The sequence below is a fragment of the Podarcis filfolensis genome (assembly GCF_964270895.1).
Source record: "Podarcis filfolensis genome assembly, chromosome: 3".
NCBI classification, from domain to species: Eukaryota; Metazoa; Chordata; class Lepidosauria; order Squamata; family Lacertidae; genus Podarcis; species Podarcis filfolensis.
Genome location: NC_139606.1, coordinates 68,067,832 through 68,092,464, shown reverse-complemented (window position 1 = coordinate 68,092,464; position 24,633 = coordinate 68,067,832). Strand labels below are relative to the sequence as shown.

The window sequence follows — 24,633 nt, the reverse complement described above, 5'->3', positions numbered from 1 at the left end:
CTAAAAGCCCAGAAGACTAAAATACAAAGACTAGACACAATAGGCATAGTATATCCTACTAGATTTTAAGTGCTTTCCCCCCCCTCGTTTAACATATTTCTGTTTATTCCTTGTATTCTTCCTTGATCACCTTTCAAAGACTAGATCTCCCTTCGTAATACTAATGTGATTTTGTATTACGAAAGCACAAATTCAGCTGGTCATCATAAAAAATAGCTCTTTCCCTCCATATTTATACCAGAAAGTCCAGAACCTTTTAATCAAAGATTATATGCAAAAATCCCCTTACTGTGCTGAAAAGCTGCAATCTCACAGTGTGAATAAGGACTATGGTTTCACAGCCAATTTAACCTCTCATTATAGTGCAAGGCCTGTTTCCACAACCTAATCGTCATGTGGCTGCTGTGGCAACTTGGCTAGCTTATATTGATTTCTGGCTACTACAGTATGGCACAAACAAACTGAATGTAGCATTGCCAGCCAGCCAATTTGATTTTTAGCATGGCATTGGAACCCGCCTTAAAATGAGGGTTTGCTTTGCTGTACTAAAAAGATGAATGTGACACACAGAAGAAAATCCACATGAAAAGTTTGTCACAGCCTAGAACAGTTGCAAATCAACAGAGGGTAATTCTTCCCCATGGATTCCACATGCCGAATTGGTTGTCATAGTAGGCTCCAAGACCTACCGAAATTCAGGAAAAAGTAAAACTAGATTGGGGTACCAAAAACATGCTCATGTGGCCCTCTGCACCTGGGCTTTGGAAAAATTCTTCTGCTGGGTTTTGTCTTAACAGAACACTTTAGGGTACTGTCAAGTAATGAAGTACATAGGAAACAGAAGTAGAGCTATAGCCAGCTATTCCCCCTTGTTTTTCTGCAATTTAACAGTTGCTAAAAATTCAATAACAAAAACATCAAACACATCCAAGAAAAACAAGCAACTGATTTATGTAATCAAGCAGCATCCAAGTAAGACCTGACTGTGCTTTGATTTGTTGCTGTCTGTTCCTGTATTTGTTCTACTATTATGCTAAGTAGTTATACCTCTTTCTGCAGCTTCCTTGACTGCTAGTGCATGTGTGTGAGTAGCTTTCCCCTTGGACATTTTGGTGTCTCAAGGGTCAACCTACATGTCCTACATGCTCTTTCAAGAAGCATCTTCTCTCTTATAGCACTTTCTGTCCTTTGAAATCAGGGAGTGAGATTTTGTAGATACGTTTCATCTTCTGCCCATATTAAGATCAACAAGAGATCTACACCCACTCTTAGGAATTTAATGTCAAAGAGATCTGCTTAACTCCCAAACTGCTTTCCATTTGCAGATGAAAGTACTTTTTCTTTTAACCCCAAGCCCTTCTTAAAAAGTATATGGCAGGCATGTCCAAGGTCCGTTTCGGGGGCCTAATCTGGCCCACCAGTCGGTTTACTCCGGCGCCTGTGGTAGTTTATTTCCTGCGGGGAAATCCTAAAAAAAACCCCTCAACTATAAAAAAGGTAAACGACTTTGGTCGGCCCTTTGGTTGGCCCTCACAGCCCTTTACTTCATCAAATCTGGCCCTCTTTGAAAAAAGTTTGGACACCACTGGTATATGGTATGTTGATTGCTGGCTTGAAGGGTTTTTTTTCCCTATTGTTTGGTAGCTTTAAAAAAAATGTTTTGTGTTATTACTTTCTGGTAAGATATTAGTCTCGTTTCTTGCTTTAAGTCACTTTGGGTACCTCATGGCGCAGAATCACCAAAAATAAAATACATGCATACATACCTACAACTGCCTGAAAACTGAGCTTCCCTCAAGCTGAAGCTCAAGTAGTTCCATTTCTTATGAGTGTGGAAAGTAGAACTCCACTTGGAAGAGGAAATCATTTTTGTGACAGACAAGAAGAGTGATAGGTAGCGATGCAGTTTTGAAGGTGAAGGAGGATTTTTTTGGATGCAGTTATTGCCTACAGCCCTGTTTGAAATCAGGGACGGCATGGCGAGAATGGGGCTGGATGAAAGAGGATGAAGGACAAAGGGTAGAGCCAACCAAGGCTGGCATGCAGGGCTGGGCACAATCAAGCAGCTGCTTATTGCTTCTGCCCTCAAGGCGGGTCCAGGACAGACCTTACTGCTGGCTACTGACCTGCCATTTGGCAAATAGCCTGTGGGAGGCATCAACCCCTGCTTCTCTGAGATGGCATTGGGCGATGTGGGGTTGCCACAGCTCTTGGTGCTCACTGCTGACCTCATCTGTAGGCACTGGAAAACCACTAGCTGTCATCAGGGACCAAGGAGGAGTTTGCGGGTAAGCTACAGGTATGGCTGTAGAAGTCCAGGCAGTTTCAAAATGCCATGAATCAGCTGTCAGGTGAGGCCAGTGGTTAAAGAAGTTGAGGAGACAAAGAAAGAAGGCAAGGAGCACAGACGGGTTGGGGAACAAGTTATACATGTGTGTGTGTGTGTACATGCAGAAATGCAACTGCTTCCTTCAGAAAATACACAAGATGTCAGGCAGAAGTGTGTGTGTGTGTGTGTGTGCGTGTGTGTGCGCATCCTTGAGCTTTTAGAAGTCCTTGAAGGAGATACAGGTACTACCTGATGCTCTTCACTTCTCCTCCATGAGCTCCCATTAGTAGCTAGCATGGCCGAAATGTGGCTGAGGGGCTGACTGTAATTTCAATGACACTTAATTCTAAATTCACTCACTGGGTAGGACGGGGCTTGGAAACCTGCAGCCCTCCAAATGTTGCTGATGCCCAACTTGAGACTACTTGCCTCGTTGTGTGGATAGGGCATCACCTGGATCGCATTGAGAAACTACTTTTATATGTGCTTTAGAAGAGAAACGAGTTGCCCATAAAAACCAGTGTATGTACATACTGGTCAGAACACACCTTTTGGCCCCTCAAATGCTCCACACTTCCAAATAGTTTCTTTCCTAGCCCTACCTACACACTTCTCACAAACCTCCTGTGCACTGCAGTGCTGATCTAGCTGACCAGTCCCAAACCAAACCAAACCTGGGGTAAACCCATGCCAATTCACTTGACTGGGCACATGACTGAGGTACACAAAAATGAACAGCCATTCAAGTCATGGTCTAAATAACTATGATCCTCTTAATCCTAAAAATGAAAAGCCAAAGTTCAAGAGCATTTGAAGGAGTAAAAATACTGACAACATTTAGAGCAGGCATGGCCAAACATGGTCCTCCAGATGTTTTGGGACTACAATTCCCATCATCTCTGACCACTGGTCCTGTTAGCTAGGGATGATGGGAGTTGTAGTCCCAAAACATCTGGAAGGCCAAGTTTGACCATGCCTGATCTAGAGGATAGACAGTTCTTATCTCATTCCCTCTGGCAAGATTCCTGTTTGTGTTACATTTGATCATAAAGGCAATAAGCAAATGAAGAATGAAATGAAATCACTCGCATTCAACATGCAGGAAGTTTGAAACCAGGCATCCCAGTGGTAAGTCCAGCACTTTGCCCACAACAATATACAGCTTGTAGGCTGTGGTACCTGACAATTCATTACCAAGCATAACCATCATTGACAGACTTCGTTCATCTTTATCATGACACATGAAAATGCATTTTGCCTCCTCAAAAATAGATGCTTTCCTACAGGTATAGCAGTCATACTCCAAAATGTACTACAGATTAAGGTAAGGCTATTGAGTACAGAATTTTATGCTAAATTATATCATGTATAAGAGCTGTCAGCAAGTTTCCTAATACTGTTTGCTGATTACTGTGCTCTAGGTTTTTAAGAAGTGTTCTTACCTGGAAAGATAACTCAAGTTTCTCCTTCTGGGGAACCTGGTCCAGAACGCCATTCGTACTGCTTCTTTTCAGACTTGCAGTAACATCAGGCACATTGCTGAAATCTGCATGCAAATGAAAAGCAAAAAATTCAGAGAGTTCAATTATCAGCAGTAGAAAAGTATTACTTGCTTCATTCATAAAAGCTCTCTGTGCCAGGGAGAGGGGAAGGAGGAGGACTACTTTGCTACTTCTACTGCTCCCCCCCCCCCCGCCTCTTTAAAAAGGCAGTTCAGCTAAAACAGCCTCTCTGAAGTAATGCACATATTTGATCGGCTAAAATTAAGCTCTTCCTCCCCAAATTCCTAATGTAGCATCATCTGTCTACAGTGTAGCACAGTTTGTGCTGGCCGAAGGGAACAACCAATAAAAATGACTCCATGTATCAAGTGATTCTCTTGGATGAACACAACGTTCTGCAACATGACGTGGTTCATAAATACATTAGTGGAGCAAAGTGGGCAGGGGAGGGAACCACCCTGGCTTCCTTCTTAATGCAGTTTTCTAGAGAAACAATTTGGAAAACTGGCAATGGAGGGATGATAGAGCTGTCCTTGACCAACATCAGGCACCGTGCAGGCAATTTTAACCAAAAGAAAAGGAAGGTTCAAATCTCCCAATAAGAGCACCCAAATTTTGGGGTGCGCACGTGCACACGCACACACCTTTTGCAAACATGGGATAAATACATCTGTCTTGTACACAACTTATTCACCACTGCATATATTCTTATCAGGAAAAGCCTAAAATCTTTAAAAGCTGAAAACGACAAACCAAGGATGGGGAGCCCAGTTCAATATTCTTTTCTGACTCTTCACGACTCTTTCACTATTTCCGCCAAGTATTTCCACCTCAGGCCATAAGACCAATACTAGGGTTTGACAAGCAGTTCCATGTTTTCTCTTTGAGAGCCCATGTGCTAAGTCTACCCCCACCCTGAACTGGAATCTGTTACTAAAATCACACTCTCGAGCATACAACACCAAAGTTTAAAATAATGCATTATTTGTTTCTGGTTATTATGCATTCTCCACACACACACACACACACACACACACACACCAATCAATAGTTTCCCCCGCCATATTCCAAGGTACAGCATTTGGGGGTTTGGGGAACTGAGTCGACGCCATTCATCATGTTAAAATCAGTTGCACTACGCAGGCAGATGACTCAGCTTTCAACAGGGATGGGCTGGCATAGTGCCCCACCAGCCATCTGCCATTGGCGCTGCTTTCCCAATCACAGTATGGCTGGGAAGTGGCTGGCCAAGCCACAAGAAGCCAAATGCTAAGCCAGCTGCTGCTGCTACCACCAGTGGCAGCCTTACTGGTCTAGAGCAAGCCAAATCCAAAGAAACTGCCCCACTAATACTCAGGGAATCAAGTAAGGGGACGTCAATGCAAGGAGACCCTCAAGAAAATTGGAAAGCAAGGAAATGGTAAAGCTGTGGCTAGATATCCAACATTCCTAGGAGTTCTACTTATTAAGAATGGTTCTGACAGTGTTTGTGGGATCCTTATCTGATCTCCAGAGATTGAAAAAAAGAGAGGTTAATCTATCCATATTTTAGTGGGGTGCATTTGTACATATAGATCCAAAAGGGTAAGGATAATCTGCCCTCTAAATCCAATTTTAAAATGCTATTATTATTTCTTTATTATAGCTACTTCTAAACCACACTTCCATAAAAATACAGTATGAGGGTGTACAGCATATAAAAACTGCGACAACAGTAAAAACATTAGTGACAAAATCTATACTACTGAATAGGTAAAAAGCAAATTCATAGTTCAAAGGCCTAACTAGTACAGTTATTAGCTGTAGCCTTATAATTATGCTAAAAATCAAAGGAAAACTGTGGGTTTCACCCAGTGGTGGTGGTGGTGGTATGCCAGCAGACAGCATTTCTGAAATTGTGGCAAGTACTGTATTGGCCCGAATATAAGCCGCACCTTTAAAATTCCGCAGGCACTCACACCCCAAAATGGCAAACATAGAAGAAAATGCTACAGCGATATCGTAAAAGCCAATTTTTGTAAGGTTGTGAATTGAAACCGCACTTCGTGAAAAGTTGGAATGGGGGGCGGGGGGAGAGTGTGGCTTATATTCAGGCCAATACGGTAGTATGAATTTACTGCAACAAAACCAAGGGTGGAATCCAACTCAGTTTTATTTAGAGTATACCCATTGAGATAAATGAACATGACCAAGCTAATATCAGTGGGTTTCCTCTGAGCAAAACTTAGAGCTTATCCATACTTCTTCTTGTCCCATTGCTTTGCCCCATGGAAAACTGCTTTTTAGTGATCAATCAGAGCAAATGGCAAATTGAATACCACTCCAAATATTTTGCCCAGGCACTCAGAAGCCATGGAGCGCCCACAATGGCAGGCAACTTCAGTGAGTGCTTGACTGTATTCAGTCTTGTGTGACCAGTGGCTCCTTAATTACATGCCTTACATAACATTGTATTATACAGGCAGGCAGATCTATGACTCACCGTCATTCAAAAGAAATGATCATGTAGCCACCAGAATTCAAAGAGTACACCATGGTTTCCCAAATCATTCCCTTACAGTTGATTATTCAATTAAAGGCAAACAGACTGTGCACAGATGTGATAGTCACAGAAGGAACCAAATATTTGTCAACCATAAGGGAATGCAGGTATTTGCACTTTCACAGAGGTACAGGCCACAGAATAAAAGCTGACAACGGGGCATAATCAAAATTATCAGATGCAAAGACCACGCATGTGCTGCAGAGGTTTTTGGTGCTAACATATTGAAGGCTAGGAAAACAATGGAGGGGGGGCTTCAAAAACCCCCAAAACCCTCTCTTTCATGAAGGAAGTCTTTCTACCATGTAAGAAAAGAGAGCAGATGCAGCCTTCACATGTTGCCTCTTAGCCCACTTGATTAATGAAGCCTTAATTACATTCTAATCAGCACTTCTCTTGCCATCTCATCCTTCTCTCTGCAAATAAAGGGGAAATTACAGTGAGGAGTAAGGAGGAATAGAGAACTTGCTCTTAAATATCTTGGTGCTGGGAATGCTTCCTACCATTCATAGCTCTATTCTGAACAAGTGACTTATTGCTCATCAGGAGGGAGAAATCAAGTGTTATCAAATGTCAAGAGCATGGGTAGGTGGGAAAGACTCTTCCAAGCCAGAAAAAGGAGGTGTGCTTTACCTTCTAGTCTTCTGACAGTAATAGAGGGGAGGGGATGGAGAACTAAAAATAAAAGCAGATGGCACAGCGAAAATTAGATGTACCCAACCTCTCACAAAGTAGAAAAGCTGTATAGGCAATTTGTTCAGTTTTCTAGGTCATGCCTGTGAGAGTTTCAGAGCACAGACTGTCTAATGGGGTATGTGTTTAACTCAGGCAATATATTTGTTCAACAAGGATGGAATACCTTGTGGGGAAAAGCTGTCAATATGAGAAGGAGTAGAAATGTGAATGGTCCATAGCAAAATAAGATATTTAGTTATACTGAGTTACTGCTCTTCCACAATCCGTTTGAAACAGAATACAAACAGTTGTTCTACACAGTAGTTAATATAGCGAAGCAATGATTCTTCAACATCAACTTCATTGGACTGGTCATGTTGTTTAGATGCCTAATTATCGTCTTCTAAAGCAACTACTCTATTCCCAACTTAAGAATGGAAAGTGTAATGCCGGTGGACAACAAAAGAGGTTTAAATATGTTCTCAAGGAAAATACAGCTTGAATGTTCTTGAACCTAATTATCTTTATCAGTCTGTCCAGAATGTACAGAACATGAACTTACTCTTGTAGGGAGAGGTCATGCCATAAAAAAAGCCACCAAAACAACAACACTGTGTAACAAAAGATATAGTAAAAATGATATAAAGCAACAGCTGACAAAAGGATGCTTGCAGTATCCGCTTTCGCTCCCAAATTAAAATAATGGGAAAATCTCAAAATACTCTCTCAAGATACTTCACATTTTGAAGGAAAGAGGAAAAGCTTAGGGAGAAAAATAAAATCACATGTACTGGTGTTTTCATGAATGGGATCAGATTTATTTACATCAGAAGTTTCTCATATTCTTCTACATGTTTTGATCAGGCAAGCTGCCGAAAGGCTTCTGTTTAAGCAGTTAAGGAATGGAGCCAAACCTCAAGAAGGTACAAAACCTTGGTGGTCCTGGTATTTAGTAATGACTGGAAAAATGCTGAAGGGAGCGGCAAATGAAATACTATATTGCATCCTGAAGAATGAAAACAGCTGTTGAATGAAGTACAAACAATTCTCCCTTTGCAAACAACAATCCCAAGGTTAATGGTCAGCCCTGAAGATAAAAATAATGCTATTCTGTTTTCAACAGAACAGAATAAGCACATTTCCAGCTTTCACAAATCACTTGTTGAAAACACTATGCATTGTTAATTATCAGCTTATTACATTAATTACTTGCTCAGCACTTTTTATTAAAATAAGCTATTAGGAGTATTTAACAGTAAACACTGTATGCTTCAAAATCAAGTTGAAACAAATACTTGTGACCAATCAGCTGATTAATCACTTAGCTGATTAATGTGGGAGAAATCTCAATGATAGTGTTTGCCCAAGTAATCTCAATGGGTAAATGAAAACAGAATCATAGCTCTCCAATTCCTGAGTCGATCCTCTTGGAATTTTGCAGGTTTCTTACCTAGAGACACCTCTGTGATATATGCCTCTTCATACAAATTCTCAAAAAATGGAGTGGGGAAAATTAATCCCTTATTAACCCCCAAGTTTTAAATACACCCCCCTTTCACAATACACACAGTGTCAAAATTTTAGCAAGGCTTAATCTTCTTAGGAAACTACAATGGCCTGCAAATTTTGTAAATTTCTGTCAAAAAATTAAAGGTTACGGGTACACACTCTAAAAATATAAAGGTGTCTATCACAGATTTGTCACCTCATTTTTGGAAACTAGGCCTCAAAATTTAAGACGTTGATCCCTGCACCTTCCTATTGAAGAGCAGGGTGGATACAGCTATTCGCATGGCAAGTGGCCAGAGTCACAAGTAAATGGGCACTCCTTCAAGTGGGTTGCCTCTGGTGAAGTTTGTTCACACTGGTGCTGGCATCTCTGTGTTGACTGGGGTGGAGCCAGAGCATCAAGCTTACTCTCAGTCACTTCCCCAGAATAGCAGGCTCTGCACAGACAGGAGGATGTGCCAGAGGGGGGGACACTCCTCTGACAACCTGCTCAGTCTTCTCCTCTGAATCCAGATCTCCACCCCCCCACCCCCCAAGATCCATCCTGCCTCAGGAACTTATTGGCATCCTGATCCACCTCCCCCATCCTGCTGGAGCCCTCCCCAGGATCCTTCAGTTGCCCAAGCTGTTCCCATTCCTCCTCAGGATCTGACCATCCCCTCCATGATTCGTCCATGAGTGTCATGACTTCAGGGATGAGAATTGTAGTGAATGCTCAGTACATCTTTGTGCATAATTAGGAAGAGATGAATAAGATTTGATTTGCAATCCCAGTCACCCTCTCCCCCGGCCACACACACACACACACACACACATATACAGTGGTACCTCGAGTTACATACACTTCAGGTTACAAACGCTTCAGGTTACAGACTCCGCTAACCCAGAAATATTACCTCGGGTTAAGAACTTTCCTTCAGGTTGAGAACAGAAATCGTGCAGCGGCGGTGCAGCGGCAGCAGGAGGCCCCATTAGCTAAAGTGGTGCTTCAGGTTAAGAACAGTTTCAGGTTAAGAACAGACCTCCAAAACAAATTAAGTTCTTAACCCAAGGTACCACTGTATATATATGACATCAAGACAAAATGCTTAAGTTTGTAGTAAAAGTTAAGACTTTTACTCAAAGCTGTGGAAAATTAAAGTTAAAAAAAAAAACCCTCCATACCTTTTATTGTCAAGTGGCCATGAGGAGGTTTACTTTAATAGCCTTCTTATGTAAGCAAAGAATGATTCATAAAGAAAATGAAATTCACAACCTGACAGATGGTAGCAAAGACATGGGTAACTGTGAATCTAAAATGCTTAAGCTTCAGACATAGTTTGCAACCATTAGAAGAAATGCTAGCTTTCAGCTTATCCAAAGAGCCACCTCATTTTCTCTCTCTCCACCCCCACCCAGTCCCTGTTGTCTTAGTTCTCTCATTACAGATCACCACAAGATTCTGAAACAGCAAAAAAAGAAAACCCTAACTAGATACAGATGACCATCTTAGCACACCTGGTGCCTTGATAAAATCCTCTACTACTACCGATAGAAATGACTAGTCCATTCATTTTGTTAAAAACTGCTCTTGTTAACATTTCCAGTTAATCTAGTGAACTCCTTCCTAAAAGCAGAACAGGAAACAAGTGTCATGAAGAGAGCTTTAGAGTGCTGCACTGTGTAAAGAACTGATATCCCCTTATTGCAGAACACATTTAGCTGAAATTTACATTGCACATTGTTAAAGATAGATAGATAGATAGATAGATAGATAGATAGATAGATAGATAGATTCTTTATTGTCATTACACACGTGCAACATTGCACAAGTGCAACGAAATTGGATGCCATCCCTTAAAGACAACAAAAGCAAAACAACAACAACAACCCACAAACCACATTCCAGCCACACCCACACCCACACCCATCAATCTCCCAAGTCACACTATCGAGTTACAGCATTCAAAAGGGCCACAGCTCTCGGGTAGAAACTGTTTTTCAGTCTATTTGTCCTTGACTTGATGTTAAACTTAGCTTTACTCAGAGCAGACACACTCAGAGCAATGAACATGACTAAGGTGGGTCGGTTAATTTCTCGGATATTGCTCTAATTAAAAACAACAACAAATGAATTATCAGGAGAAGGGCTGGTGCTTCCATGCTATGCTTTTGAACTTCTTGGAAGTACCCGACTGGCTGTTATTGGAAACAAAATGCTGGACTAGGTGGGCCTTTTGACCTAAGGGAATCATTGCAGCCATTCTGTATATCAGAGTTGGAGAAACCTGTGGCCCTCCAGATGTGGCTGGACTCCAACTCCATTTGCACCAGCCAGCATGGTAGGTAGGGATGATGGGAGTTGTAGTCAAGCAACATCTGGAGGCCAGAGGTTCGCCACGGCCGCTGTACTTAAACCAGAGCTGGAAGTGGAAGACCCAAATCTATATAAATCATATATAAATCATATATAAAACTAGTGATTTTACACAACCTCATGCAGACACAACTAAGATGGTAAAGGTAAAGGTACCCCTGACTGTTAGGTCCAGTCGTGAACAACTCTGGGGTTGCACACTCATCTCACTCTATAAGCTGAGGGAGCCAGCGTTTGTCCGCAGACAGCTTCCGGGTCATGTGGCCAGCATGACTAAGCAGCGCACGGAAACGCTGTTTACCTTCCTGCCGGAAGTATCTACTTGCACTTGACATGCTTTTGAACTGCTAGGTGGGCAGGAGCTGGGACCGAACAATGGGAGCTCACCCCATTGTGGGGATTCGAACTGCCGACCTTCCAATCGGCAAGCTCTAGGCTCTGTGGTTTAGACCACAGTGCCACCCATGTCCCAACTAAGATGGTAGACCACTGCAAATGAAGTCAGGGCATAAAATGTGAGAGAACGTGGGCAGAAAAGGGTAAACTCATTAAACGGATGCATTCAGTCAAAGCTGTGCTGCCTGTACTGGTTTCTATAACAAGCCATTTGAAAATGCATAAACTAAATGCCGACACACTATAATCTGATAAATGTGACAGACTCTCTCACAGAGATTAATTTAGAATAATTATCCCTGCCCCCAACTCATTGTAAACACGTCTGCCTTGGTTGCTGTCTGAATCAGACAGTCAAAGCCAAAATACCTTTTATCCTTTGGTGTCTGGGAGCAACATACATTTCTAACAATTTCCTATTATAATATATGGAGATTAACACAAGTTGCAAACATGTCCCTATGGAACAATGAATCCGGTAAATGGGCACATACCCTTACTATGGCGAATGAACTAGGTAATGCTGGCTTATGATATCAAGCTAACAATCTGAGTGATAGCCCTAATAAAATGAAGAGTAATTAATTAGCACCATAATTTTTGTTTTATGACATGAGCTTTTATATGCCAACAGTCAATTTAATAGTATTTAAAATTGGACTACGACCCATGAGGAAGATGCTTCTTACTGTGCCACAATTCTTGCCATCATTTTTTACTTTAAGTATGACCTAATAAAGCTGCTATTTTATAATTAAATCAACCCTAGAAAATTCTCCTTAGTGACCTTTCAATTTTTAGAGGTATGAAAATATCAGATCAAAAGCCCTTGATACATTGAATCAACCACATTAATCACTTACCCAAGAACAACACACTTCAGTTACACTTTCAGCCAAAGTTTAATAGCAACCTCTACTGTAGGCAAGTTGCTGATGCAGAAAATAAACCACATCTCTGGTCAGTGTAGACACTGCATAGCAAATAAAAGTTAGCTCACTATTTTTCTTCTTCAGAAGAACATAAAATGCAGCCATGGATTCAGTGAGTTTGATCAAAGGAACGGTGGCCTATTTTTACTGCTCAAAAATCACCATCTCAATATGCCTTTTTACCCATGGAGAAAAAAAGTATGTATATGGATCATTTCCTCAATGAATGGAAAAGCAACTTGGGGAGACATTTTGGGGTAAAAATTAAAATATGGCAGGATATGAAATGATTAAGCAGTCTCTTAGATACCATTTCTATGGTCAATTTCCTAGTCCCCTGGGGTGGCTTTTTATAAAAAGAAAATGTTGGGCAATGGTCATCTGCATCCTTGAATACTGAACATGCTCCCATAGTTTCTCCCATAAGGAAGCGCCTTACGCAGAGCCAGACAACTGGCCCATATAGCTCAGCACACTGACCTTCAACAGCTCCTTCAGGGTTTGGGGCAGCGGTCTCTCCCAACCCTATCTGGAGATACCAGGAACTGAACCCGAGACCTTCTGCATCCAAAACAGATGCCCTGTCCCTGAGCTACACCCCTTCCTGAGCTACAACCCTTCCATAGTGATTTAGTGTCCAGGAAAGAAATTCTGCTGATCTCACCAAATCAAAGTCCCTTATGCTGAACACAGCTTATTTGCAATAATTTGTTAATGTTTCTCCTAAAAACTGTACGGAAACAAACAGCTACCACCATCTCCCCTTTACTGCTTCTGCTTCTTTTGCTGCTTCTTTTAAGTGGCTTTCTAGCCCTCCAGACTAGCCCTCCAAATGTGTTTTAAAGACACGTTAAAAAATATCCCAGCTATGCTTAGATATTTAAGAAGAAGCCCTGTGCTTCTCTCTTATTCTTGAAATGTATGGTCTGCCTTCTCCCCGAGGCTTCCAGGGCAGCTTCTTCCCCTGGCAGAAAAATTGCTGCTATGAACCCCAACCAGACTGATATCACTCCTTGCCACAGAGGACTCTTGGGCCTCCAGAAAGAAAGATGCATCCAGGGGTACCCCCAAGCTACGCACTAGCTCCTTCAGAGAGAGTGCAACCCCATCTAGAACATGTAACTTGCCTATCTCCCAGACATGGGAAGCACCCAGGTCTGTTCTAATAGCAGCAGATTAGACTCTGAAAAACATGTCCTCTCAGATCAGCTGATCATATAAACCACTCATTCCTTTTTCGATGCCTTGTTTCTTTCTGTCTTTTTCTCTTTCTTCTTTTTTAAAGGCTAACGTCATTTAGATGGCATTAAAATAATTGCATTTGGCCTTTAGGTACATAGAGAACTTTAAAAAGAAGACACCATCCTGATATTATCTAGAAGCAATCAGGTATGACAAAATGAAAAAGGAAGGAAGGAAGGAAGCATCCATCATGAGCAGTATCTCACCATTTGCTGTATTCTTTTTGAAGTTATCCAGAAATTCCTCCAGGAGTTGTGACTGGTTAGGAGGGGGTAGAGAGTTTCTTGCTTCCCTGGAAATGTCACCATCTGACCACGAAGTGCATAATGCACTTTTATTGCGGCCAAGATTTGTAGTCAAAGTCAGCTTCACACTTTTCTCAGAGAACAATAACTCCATCTGTCTGAGGTCAAGATCACACACCGATTCTCCATTTATAGTCAAGATTTCATTGCCCACACGTAACCCTGGGAGCATGAGGAAGAGAAAGTAAAAGAAGATTGAGTAAGCATATTTGAGCAGTCAGAAATATTCAGCTAACCGTATAGCACCTTAATTGTTCAAACCAGTACCCTGGTCTTCATATTATTACATATTAGGCCATGATATAGACTTTGATGAAATGAACATGTCTAACCGTTATTTTCTCAAGGTTGATATTTGCTTTTTTGTGCAAAAGGGCACTCACTCCCATATATACCTCATTAGAAAAGCCTACACACATATGTAACAAGGCTGCACAAACCTTCTCTGTAAGCCATCCCATCAGGGAGAACATCACTTATGAAGATATGGGTGAGATGCTGGCGTTCATCCACTTGTGCAGTGACCGCAAATCCTGGAGTTAAAAAAAGTAGTGCTGTTTTAAATTAGTCTTAAAACAATTCTAAAAATCAGATTATCAGATAGTGAGTTGAAATACTCTTATAATTGAAAATAATCCAAAGGTGTAATTGCTGTATTTTGATTCTGTCCTACTTAAGAGGGTTTTTTTAATGTTAAGTGGCATATAAATTGTATTAAATGAATAAATATGTGTTTGTTTATTCATTCCTTTATTATTACATTTGTATCCTACCTTTCGTTCAAGGAGCTCAAGGTGGCAAGCATGGTTCATTCCCCCCTTTCCATTTTATCCTCTCAACAATCCAGTGAGTTAGGTTAGGCCAGGCATAGGCATAGGCAAACTCAGCCCTCCAGATGTTTTGGGACTACAACTCCCATCATCCCTAGCTAACAGGACCAGTGGTCAGGAATGATGGGAATTGTAGTCCCAAAACATCTGGCCGGCCAAGTTTGCCTATGCCTGGGTTAGGCTAAAAGACTATGACTGACTCCAAGGTCACCCAGAGAGCTTCATGGCTGAGTGGGGAATGGATACCTAGCATCTCAGGTCCTATTGCCAACACTCTAATCACTACACCACACTGGTGCTGCATCTTATTAATATTTTGCATAACATGAGACATGAAAGCAAAATTGTGTTTATTGGATAGAATTATTAATAAAATGCAGAATTTTTAATTTTTTAAATACTTTACTGTGTAGCAAGAAGGGCTGGTGTCTTCAGAAGTCCCATACTCCCTACCAAATGACTTCTACCACAGTTCATCTTAGTTTCCCTGCCCCACACACATATACTGGCACTCAAAAGTCTCACATTTTGTTTCATTTTTGCAGTTGTCCTCCTAAAACGGAAGTTCTGCAGCTACAGAATGGCTCCGGATACCCTGGAGCCACAATTTCCTTCTAGCACAATCAAGGTCAACTAAACAAAAGACTAGCAACTAAGTCAGTGCATGCATTAGGAATACCATGTTGGAAGCAACTTCAAATCTTATCACATGGCAGCTGTTTCCACACAGCAGGCCGTTAGTATGAACCAACTCATCACGAAGATCTGTCTATTTTTCCGACACCACCAGAGGATCAAAAAAGAAGTCAATCTTAACTTGAAAAAAGGGGTAAATGGCGTGCGTTGGTGTAATTTGGGAATATGTTCTCCCACATCTGATTTCTGTTCAAGGTTTGGACACCAGCTGTGATGGGCTTCTTGAAGCAGCTAAAGGCTATAGGCCTCTAGCATGACTCATCCACACCCACCCTTTCTCCAAAGAATGTATGTACATGCATTGGCAGGTATAAATCTCTGTTACTGAATCTCTTCAGTTTAACTTCTATGACAAGGTTACTATACTTAGTAGTATAGTTTATGATGCACCGGCATCTCTTAAATTTATATTTTGGAAACAGTACTCACCAAAATCAGCTATACCCTCATTCTTGGTCAAATGCACATGATAGATACATAAAGGAAAGATTTCTATTTCATCATATATCTGTAGGAGAGAAAATACAATCTTAACTTTTTAACTGTAGAGAAATACATCCCAAAGATGTACTTAGAAGGAACTCCCAACCTAATCACCATTGGACTAATTTTGTTTCAGCTGCTCTGGGTCACAGTTTCTAGGTAGAGAGATACCAGTTATTTGATTTACTATATTTTAACCAAGCAGGACCCCATTTATGTTTTGTGCCTCAGGTGCCATACTCATTTGTGCTCATTGTACACCACCTTAGAGGTGGAGGATGGAAAGAGTTGTGAAAGTTAACTTGTGCCAACTATTCAACTATTTATCATTTAGATCAAACTAGACATGCTGACTTTGATCATGTGTCTTTCCTGTTCACATATCAAAAAGGGATTGGGACAGTCAGCGTGAAGATGTTCCCCCTGCACCTATATATTTTTCCTTCCCCCCCCCATTATTTTTAATTACACATTTAGCATCAAGTATAATTCAGCCCTAAACTAGAGCTAGGCATTTCAAATTTATGTCCACCCAATTCACTTGGTATTCATGCATTAAGGCTGGTGTGCCTCAAATGTTTCTTTCAGAGTGAACCCAGGAAGAAACTGCAACCTTCTACCCATATTTATTAAGTAGTCCCATCTGAATAAACACAAATCTTCCTCCTCCAGCACATATAGTGGTTTCTAACCTATTTCAAAGAATCATAGAATTGTAGAGCTGGAAGGGACAACAAAGGTCATGTAGTCCAACCCTCTGCAACAATGTGACTGATGAAGAGCAAGTGTTGAATGAGTCCAACTCTGCTCCATCTTGCAATATTTGTCTACCTTTTTCATTTGTATGTTGTGAACCACCCTGTGACCTTTGGATGAAGGATGGTATATTAATTTAATCAATCAATCTATCTATCTATCAATCAATCAATAATACAAGGGTGCAGTCCAACAAGTAAAAGGTCTGAAGAATGAATTGCACGTCTTTCATTGTGTCACTTGCCTGATCTTGTATGTATTCGTACACTTCAGGAACATAGTGCTCAATATTTTCATCAGTGAGCCTTTTAAGTTGTAAGCCATGGTGTCTTGGTTCCAGCTGCTTAATCTAATGGATGAAAAGAATATATCTAGAATTCAGAAATCATTTCTAAAAGTCTAGATGTCACAGCAGATGCACACAGATACAGTCACCAAATGATGCAACAGCAATCTTCAATAAGCCACTTCCTAAATAACCACCATAAATAAACTTAAGTTGTACAGATTTCACAGCAGCAGTTTTGTTGCTTTTAAAAATCAAAAGGTTTATAATGTTTATTCCTGCACATAAAATTAACTGTCTGGTAAGGTGGGTAAATAAACTTTGAACCTTGTTCTCTTCCTCAGTTTAAACTGACATCTGTTAAGTTTCTACAGGTCTTCCGGATGGCTTAGTTCTGCTCAGTGAAACATACACATCTGATGTATAAAATGCATATGTGCACACAGGCTGTTAAGAGAAGGATGTTCTGCATCAGCTGGCTTTTATTGAACTCTTTACTGCCAATTTCCTCTGAGATCGTGAAACACCACCTATTTTTTCCACAACATGTGTTACCTCCAGGAAGCTAAATAACGGAAGAGGGAGGACTTCCCTCAAGAGATTGTCCTTACAGAGTGAAACCCTTGAGGTACTGTTCCTTAAGCTCTCAGGATAAAGCTGAGGTTGCACAGATCTCATTTCAAGCATCAACAAATTAACAGCACAAACAAAACAGTCTGTGCACCCATTAAGAGATAGGGTTGGTACCTATCAGGCCCTTCCATGCTCAAAAGGAGTCCTTACATGCAAAGAAGGATTTGATCCAATGGAGGCTGCAACCCTCCATGCCACCTCCCAGGAAGGGTCCCCTCAACCCAGCAGAGCAGATTGGAGGGTGCAGGAGGCTTCAGAAAGGACTGGCAAATACTGCCTTCCCCCACCTCTTCTATTAAAGAGTGCCGAAGAAGCCCTTTCTGCTGCAAACACAACTTAGTTCATGGGATCTTTCTGTTGAATGGAACTCAGCTCATGGGATTGCATCTTCTAGCTACACATTATTTAGTTGAACAAGGTAATTCAGCAAGACTTTGGGCAGAATGTGATTTTTGCAATGCCTGTCACATTTTGATTTATCTGATTTAAATGTGTGTTTCTTGGATTTGTCACATTAATAAAAAAAAGAATGCCAGCACAAAGAATGAAGGATCTATTCCATAAAACCTGGATGAACAAATGCAGTGGTACCTTGGTTTCAGAACAGCTTAGTTTATGAACAACTTGGATTAAGAACACTGCAAACCCAGAAGTAGGTGTTTTGGTTTGTGAACTTTGCCTTGGAATAAGAACATGTTTCGCTTCCTGTTGAGTGTGTTCCATTTGTAAATTGAGTCCCCCGCTGCTATGGGAAAGCACGCCTTGGTTTAAGAACGCTTTGGTTTAAGAACGGACTTCCGGAACGGATTAAGTTCGTAGACCAAGGTACCACTGTACTTGGAAATGGTTGCAATCCTGCACAATTTGTATCAATTTAGTTTCAACTTTGAGTAACCAGCAGAAGTTTTTTTCAAAGAAAAAAGTACCAGTAAGTGGTTGTTATCCAAATAAAACATTTCAGGAGATGTTGATAACCAGCACTATTACTGCTGTAAATGACCAAGTTTTTATTTACAAAATCTCAATGAATCTTTGATGCTACAAATAAAGCACTCTTCCTGGTTTGTTTATTTGTTTAGGCAAACAAGTAAATGAACAGTAGCCTAATATACTAAACTGTATCTATCATTCACCACTATAATAATCCATAAAGTATATGAAGACATGTAGCGGAATGTAAGAAAAATAGCAACATATCCAAATTTGTATATAAAATCAACTGCTTCATGGTATCATCCATTCTTTAAAAGACATGTTTGTGTTATTGCTGCTTTCACATGAGTTTGTCTTCTTCAGCACCTTACACCTCAAGAGAACTGCCAAATGTACATGGTACATGGCAAATGTTCTGATGCAATTAAGCTGCTGAAGTTGACCAGGTCCCAGTTCACACCTTGTGAACTTGACTGCTACAGTTTATCATATCAAGATGGATCCATTTGCTCACACCCTCTCTTTCTCCCCTTTCCATTGTATGGCTGACTTTCTATTGTATGGCAAAGTATCCTAATCTTCATTTGTAGTTTAAGCGCTCCCTGTAGTTCCGGATCAGTACTTGGCTTACATATTCTATTTTTCAAAGAGGCCTTTAAACCACTGTTTCCTGATTCAGATGTTTGAGCGTTCACCATATTGTGAGGTGAAGGGAGAACAGAAAGGAGAAGGAGGCAGCAAACAAGCATAAGGCATCCAGAGGCTACTCACAGGCATCTGACTGGCCACTGGGACAACAGGATGCTGGACTATTTGGGACATTAGCTGAATCTAGCAAGGCTCTTTTTATGCTATTGTGACTCATTTCTCTGGATCATGATTATTTCCCTTGAACCTGGTCTATGATGAGTTCAAATATTATTTCTGTGACTATGTGTACATATTTGTAAAAGGATAGATTATATTATAAAGCAGTAGTTTTTTAAGAAAAGTACTGTAAAGCAATTGGGTATGTGGCTCTTTCTAATGCTCCTGCATTAATATATTTTCTATTTATTATCTTACCTTGCTCTGGTATTTGTATGTTCATTTAGAAACATATTAACCTGATATGCAATAATCTTTTGTTAGATCTAAATAGGAATCTAGAAATCGTCATTCTTATCCAAGTATAAAAATGATGTCAGCAGGTAATGGGGAAGATCCTTAACTGTACCTACTACACAGACACAGTCAGATTATTTAAATACAGTGGGAGACAAGCAACCTATGCCCCCCCTTTTGTCCTTATCCACCGCCCTTGTGCCAGACACAAATGCAAAACATACACAAACATTCAAACACCACTTTGCACTAAAGAATGAAGATTCCCAGCACTCACCAGAGAAGTATGGAAATGTAAGAAAAAAGAACCAGGAAAGATGTAGCAGAAAGGAGTCAGCATTAAGAGACTGCTTATGAAAAACATTAAAAGTATTCAGAACAGAAAGAAAGATAAAACAGAAACAAAGTTTTAATTGAAAAAGAAATCAAAATAACTTCAGATCAATGAAGTGATATATACAAAAAGAGAAGCTACAAAAAATAAATAAATTCCCAGTATCTACACACAGATATTTTACCACAAAGTAGTTTGTTTTTATGAGAGGTTATTATAGTTCTTCTTCAAGGTTTTCCTTGTTCCAATAACAGTATTTTCTCAATTTTCCCTTTCCCCCAGGCTTCAGGTCTCTCCCGCCACCTAGTGGCATTCCCTATAATACATTGCCTTTTCCCTTATTAGTTCATAGAATAGGAAACACAAAGATAAAACTAGAAGCTAAAGTGGGTAATAAGAGCAATTTAAATACATATATTTGTAGTGACTTTGTATAATTAAAGCCAAGCATATTAACATCTAGTAGTAATGCCAGGAAAAGCCTGATTCTCCCCTCTCCCCTTCTCCTATATGACCATGGGCAGTTAAGGGTGTGCAAGACTGACATGTCCTATTTATGGCACCTAAAGTGAAGCTACAGTGGTGCCCCGCAAGACGAATGCCTCGCAAAACGAAAAACGCGGAAGACGAAATGGTTTTTCGGTTTTTGCGTCGCTTCGCAAGACGATTTTCCCTATGGGCTTGCTTCGCAAGACGAAACGTCTTGCGAGTTCTTGCAAGTTTGTTTCCTTTTTCTTAAAGCCGCTAAGCCGCTAATAGCTGTGCTTCGCAAGACGAAAAAAGCGCAAGATGAAGAGACTCTCGGAACGGATTAATTTCGTCTTGCGAGGCACCACTGTACTTTAAGGCTAACCTTAAACTGAGAGGCCCAGACTAATTTTACTGGTGAAGTCTATCAATAACCATCAAGGGTGTTTCAGAGGGCAACCCCTAGGCCAAACTCTCCCCCATCACCCACACTTGCCACTTTGCTTTGCTTATCCAGAAGCAGCACAATAAAAAGCTGAACACACTCCAGTATTATTAAAATCAAATAAATTTAATTGGGCTTAATTTGGGTTTTTCAGGCATTCAATGACTGGATTTTGTGTCAAATATATATGTGTGTGTGTGTGTGTGTGTGTGTGTGTGGTTACTTTTTGCCACTAACTGTGATTCTGTGCACATGGGTATGTTTGCATTCAAGTCATTAGGATTTATGAGTGCATTACCTATATTTTACTAAGAATACGTCCACTGATGTTATTGCTTCCTGTATAATGCATTTTTTCTTATGATTTAAAATGCTGTTTCAGTGGTTTTGGAGAAAAAAATACATTATGGTTTGGCTTTCTAAATCAATTTGTTTTTATAGTACATTCTGAGATCCTGGGATTCAACTTTTTCATACCATGCTTCACTGTTACATATCTTTTGGCTATACTGGGGGCAAAGCCAATTCATAATTTTAGAGACAGAAAAATATAGTAGGTTAAAATCTGGTGCTTAGCTTTACTGGAGACTGAACTGCATTGTGTGCTGTATCATCTTACACAGAATCCTTTAAAGCCATATATACATATTTGCAAGGATGCAACACCTGGGCTTTAAAGTTCTAAACAGTGGGATTAGCCAGACAAATTAAGATGAAGAATGATGTACCTTGCATGCCAGAGTCAAAACATCATCTATTCTGTGTTCTGGCTTGAGAGTTAGCATTACTCCTTGGCCATCAGGAAAGTGAACAGGTGACTGGATGTCCCAGGTATTTTCTTTTGAACAACTTTCTGGAGCTGGGCAGTACACATTTAGAAATTCATCTACTTTCTGCTGGAAGAAAAATATAACAATTTAATAAAGCAGTATCACTTAAATATTGTTATTTGTTACTGATATTTTTCAAACAAAGAGTCCATTGGCTACTAATAATTGTGTTAACATTCACACATTGGGGTATGAACACCTCACTCTCCATTTTGGCTAACCCAACTAGAGTATACTATAGTACTATGGTAGTTTGGTACTCAAACACCTTGGCTCCCAAACACCAAAAACACAGAAGTGAGTGTACCGGTTTTCAAAAGTTTTCCAGAAGCCAAACAGCTGATGTGGCCGTTGGCTATTGTTTCCGGGGTGCCTGCACCAATCAGAAGCTGTGCCTTTGTTTTTGAACATTTCGGAAGTCAAACTGACTTCCGGAATGGATTCAGTTTGGCACTTTTGTTTTTGCTATTTATTTTGCATTTTTGTTTTTGAGGTTTTTTTTGGTTAATTTGTTTTTGTGACTGTGTGGAACCCAGTTCAGCTACTGATTGATTGATTGTGTGACTGCAGAAATGGATAAAAGCCCCCCATCCAAACAATGACTATCATCAGTGCAGGTAAGAAAAAAATAATTTTAATTTTTATCATCTACAATATTTTATAGTACAGTACATTGATTATTGCTTTCATTTTATGGATCAGTGGTCTCGTTAGATAGTAAAATTCATGTTAAATTGCTGTTTTAGGGGTTGTTTTTTAAAGTCTGGAACGCATTAATCCATTTTGCATTACTTTCTATGGGAAAGCACGCCTTGGTTTTGAAACAGACTTCCGGAATGGATTAAGTTTGAGGACCAAGGTACCACTGTATAATCTGAGTGAAAGAAGATTACTAGAATGAAATAACAATGTGGCTTTTGTTCTAATTTCCCACCACCATACCTCTGCCTCCTACATGCTGCACTCACAAGAGACAATCAGCTGACAAGAGGGTTACAGGAAAGCAAACAAGAATTTGGAGAATAGGATGGACATTGCATGAATACAACCTAAGAAGTTCACTGAATCACAACTCACAGAACCATGATACACAGTTCTATTTAAGGAGGGCTGGCCCAATCATGAGGCAATTGACCCAGGTGGTGGTAAACTGGCACCCCTCCCAGGACCCCCACCCATTTACCTCATTATTGGCTGGCCAGCTGGGGTTGCCAGTACTCGTCCTGCTGTGGCCAAAACCATCAGGCAGACTCCCACCCAGTGATGCTAGGCTCTATACCACCACTCACATCACTTCCCTGCTTCACTCTGAGAAAGGACCAAGGTGTTCTTTTCTCAGAGTGAGGAATTCTGTGAGAAGTGACCAGGACAGCTCCTGCAATACTGCTGCACTGAAATAGTGTTTAAATCTTCTTCCTTTTTTTACAATCACTTTCCAGTAACTTTACTGGACTTTATGTACTTACTTAGAATTTCTCATCACAGTGGCAGCAGAAGTGCTTTCCTGGTCAATTCACCCAGAATGCCTCACTTAGAAGAAGGACCAACTCTCTTGGTCCTTTCTCAAAGCAAAGCAAGGATGAGGTGCAAGGGGCAGCAGAAACACCAACAGCACTGCTGCTGCTAATGCAGCAGGAAAATGGGGAAAAAAGAATGGAGATGACACAAGGAGGAGGGGTAGGAACTAAGTCACTCTATTTTCAACTAATAATTGTAATTTTATTATTTATAACCCCACCCATCTGACTGGGTTGCCCCAGAAACTCTGGGGCCACACTTAAGATCACTTCATACATGAGGTACATGAAAGCCATTCCATATATAGTCACAATACAAATGTCTGTATCGCACGATCTTGAGCACTCAAGAGTGGAAAAGAATATATACGGTAATTCCATTAAATGACCTCTGCTCTCCAAATGAGTTTGATTCTTTATTCTCTTCGTGTGCTTTTCAAAGTGAGAAAACGATACACAAAAAATATACAGTGTATAAATGATTCAACAGAATCATTTTCAGATGTTCAGATTTGTGTAAATTTCATCAGCAGAGGGCACTCCGTTTCAATACTATCTGGAAACAGAAATGTAATGCAGGGGATTCACACTACTAACAGTTTTTGGTGGGGGTTTTTTAAGGCTTAAGTTTCTTTTATCTTCCCAATTTTCAAACCTCAACTACCTTTGTCAAAACCATCCAGGTCCCAGAGCAATGTGATAACAGACAGACACTTGTTCTAAAACAACGCCTAAAATTCATATAGGCGTGAGTCTTTACAAACTGTTTTAGGTTTACTGTGACCAGGGGTAAGTAAACAAAAACATTTGTAAAAGTTTTGATTGTTTCATGGAAACGCTCTATGGTGGTTTACATTTTTTTTACTCCATCCAAATTTTCCATCTTTGAATCTAAAGGGGTTGTATTTTCCCACCCAGTAATGTCTGCAGAGTGAGTAATAACCACAGTACTTTATTCATCCATAGCCATGCAGAGGCCCGACAACACGTTCTGTTTTCCATAAATCTATGCCAGGGTTGTAGAGTGTACTATGCTTTGCCACGGTGTTGGTTGAAGAGCAGTTGGTTACTTCACGATTTTCCTGTCTTTGTTTTGTCACAAATTTTATATGAAACACCTCAGAAAACCTGCATGGAACATTTAATGGGGCTGTGCTTCACTGAACTCATCAGGAAGTCTCTTGTAACTGTTTGATTTTGTTTTTCTTCAAAATTTCCAACAGAATAGGCTTGTTTCCAACTTTGGTGGTTTTGCGAGCTATGATGAATCACTTTTTTTAAAAAAAGTTGTTGGATGAGGCATGAAGGAACTGTAGAAACTCCTACAAATCTGCAGACAGTTATTCAAGTCCTTCAAACGTTTACATAGATGGAATCCCCAATCTTATTCATTTAGCAGACATAAGACCAGTGGCTCATAAACCAAGTTCCACAGAAGGAATAGTTTTGGTTTAAAAATCCAAGCTCATTATAAAATTATAGATTTTTCCACCTGACTTGAAAGCTACTGAACACTTCTGAGCAAAATCC

General features: G+C 40.4%; 1 protein-coding gene across 3 annotated transcripts in view; it reads right to left on the bottom strand.

The window, feature by feature from the left end:
* The window catches only part of TIAM2 (TIAM Rac1 associated GEF 2), a 122,552-nt gene that overhangs the window by 27,822 nt on the left and 70,097 nt on the right, over positions 1-24,633 (bottom strand). For 2 of the 3 annotated variants that reach the window (XM_083607925.1, XM_083607926.1), the window contains 6 exons: positions 21,485-21,652; positions 16,798-16,902; positions 15,744-15,822; positions 14,229-14,321; positions 13,690-13,950; positions 3,772-3,875 (listed from right to left, as the gene is read on the bottom strand). In XM_083607925.1, the coding sequence (XP_083464051.1) occupies positions 3,772-3,875; positions 13,690-13,950; positions 14,229-14,321; positions 15,744-15,822; positions 16,798-16,902; positions 21,485-21,652 (810 nt within the window). The remainder of the gene's footprint in view (positions 1-3,771; positions 3,876-13,689; positions 13,951-14,228; positions 14,322-15,743; positions 15,823-16,797; positions 16,903-21,484; positions 21,653-24,633) is intronic. The other variant, XM_083607927.1, reaches the window with a different exon arrangement.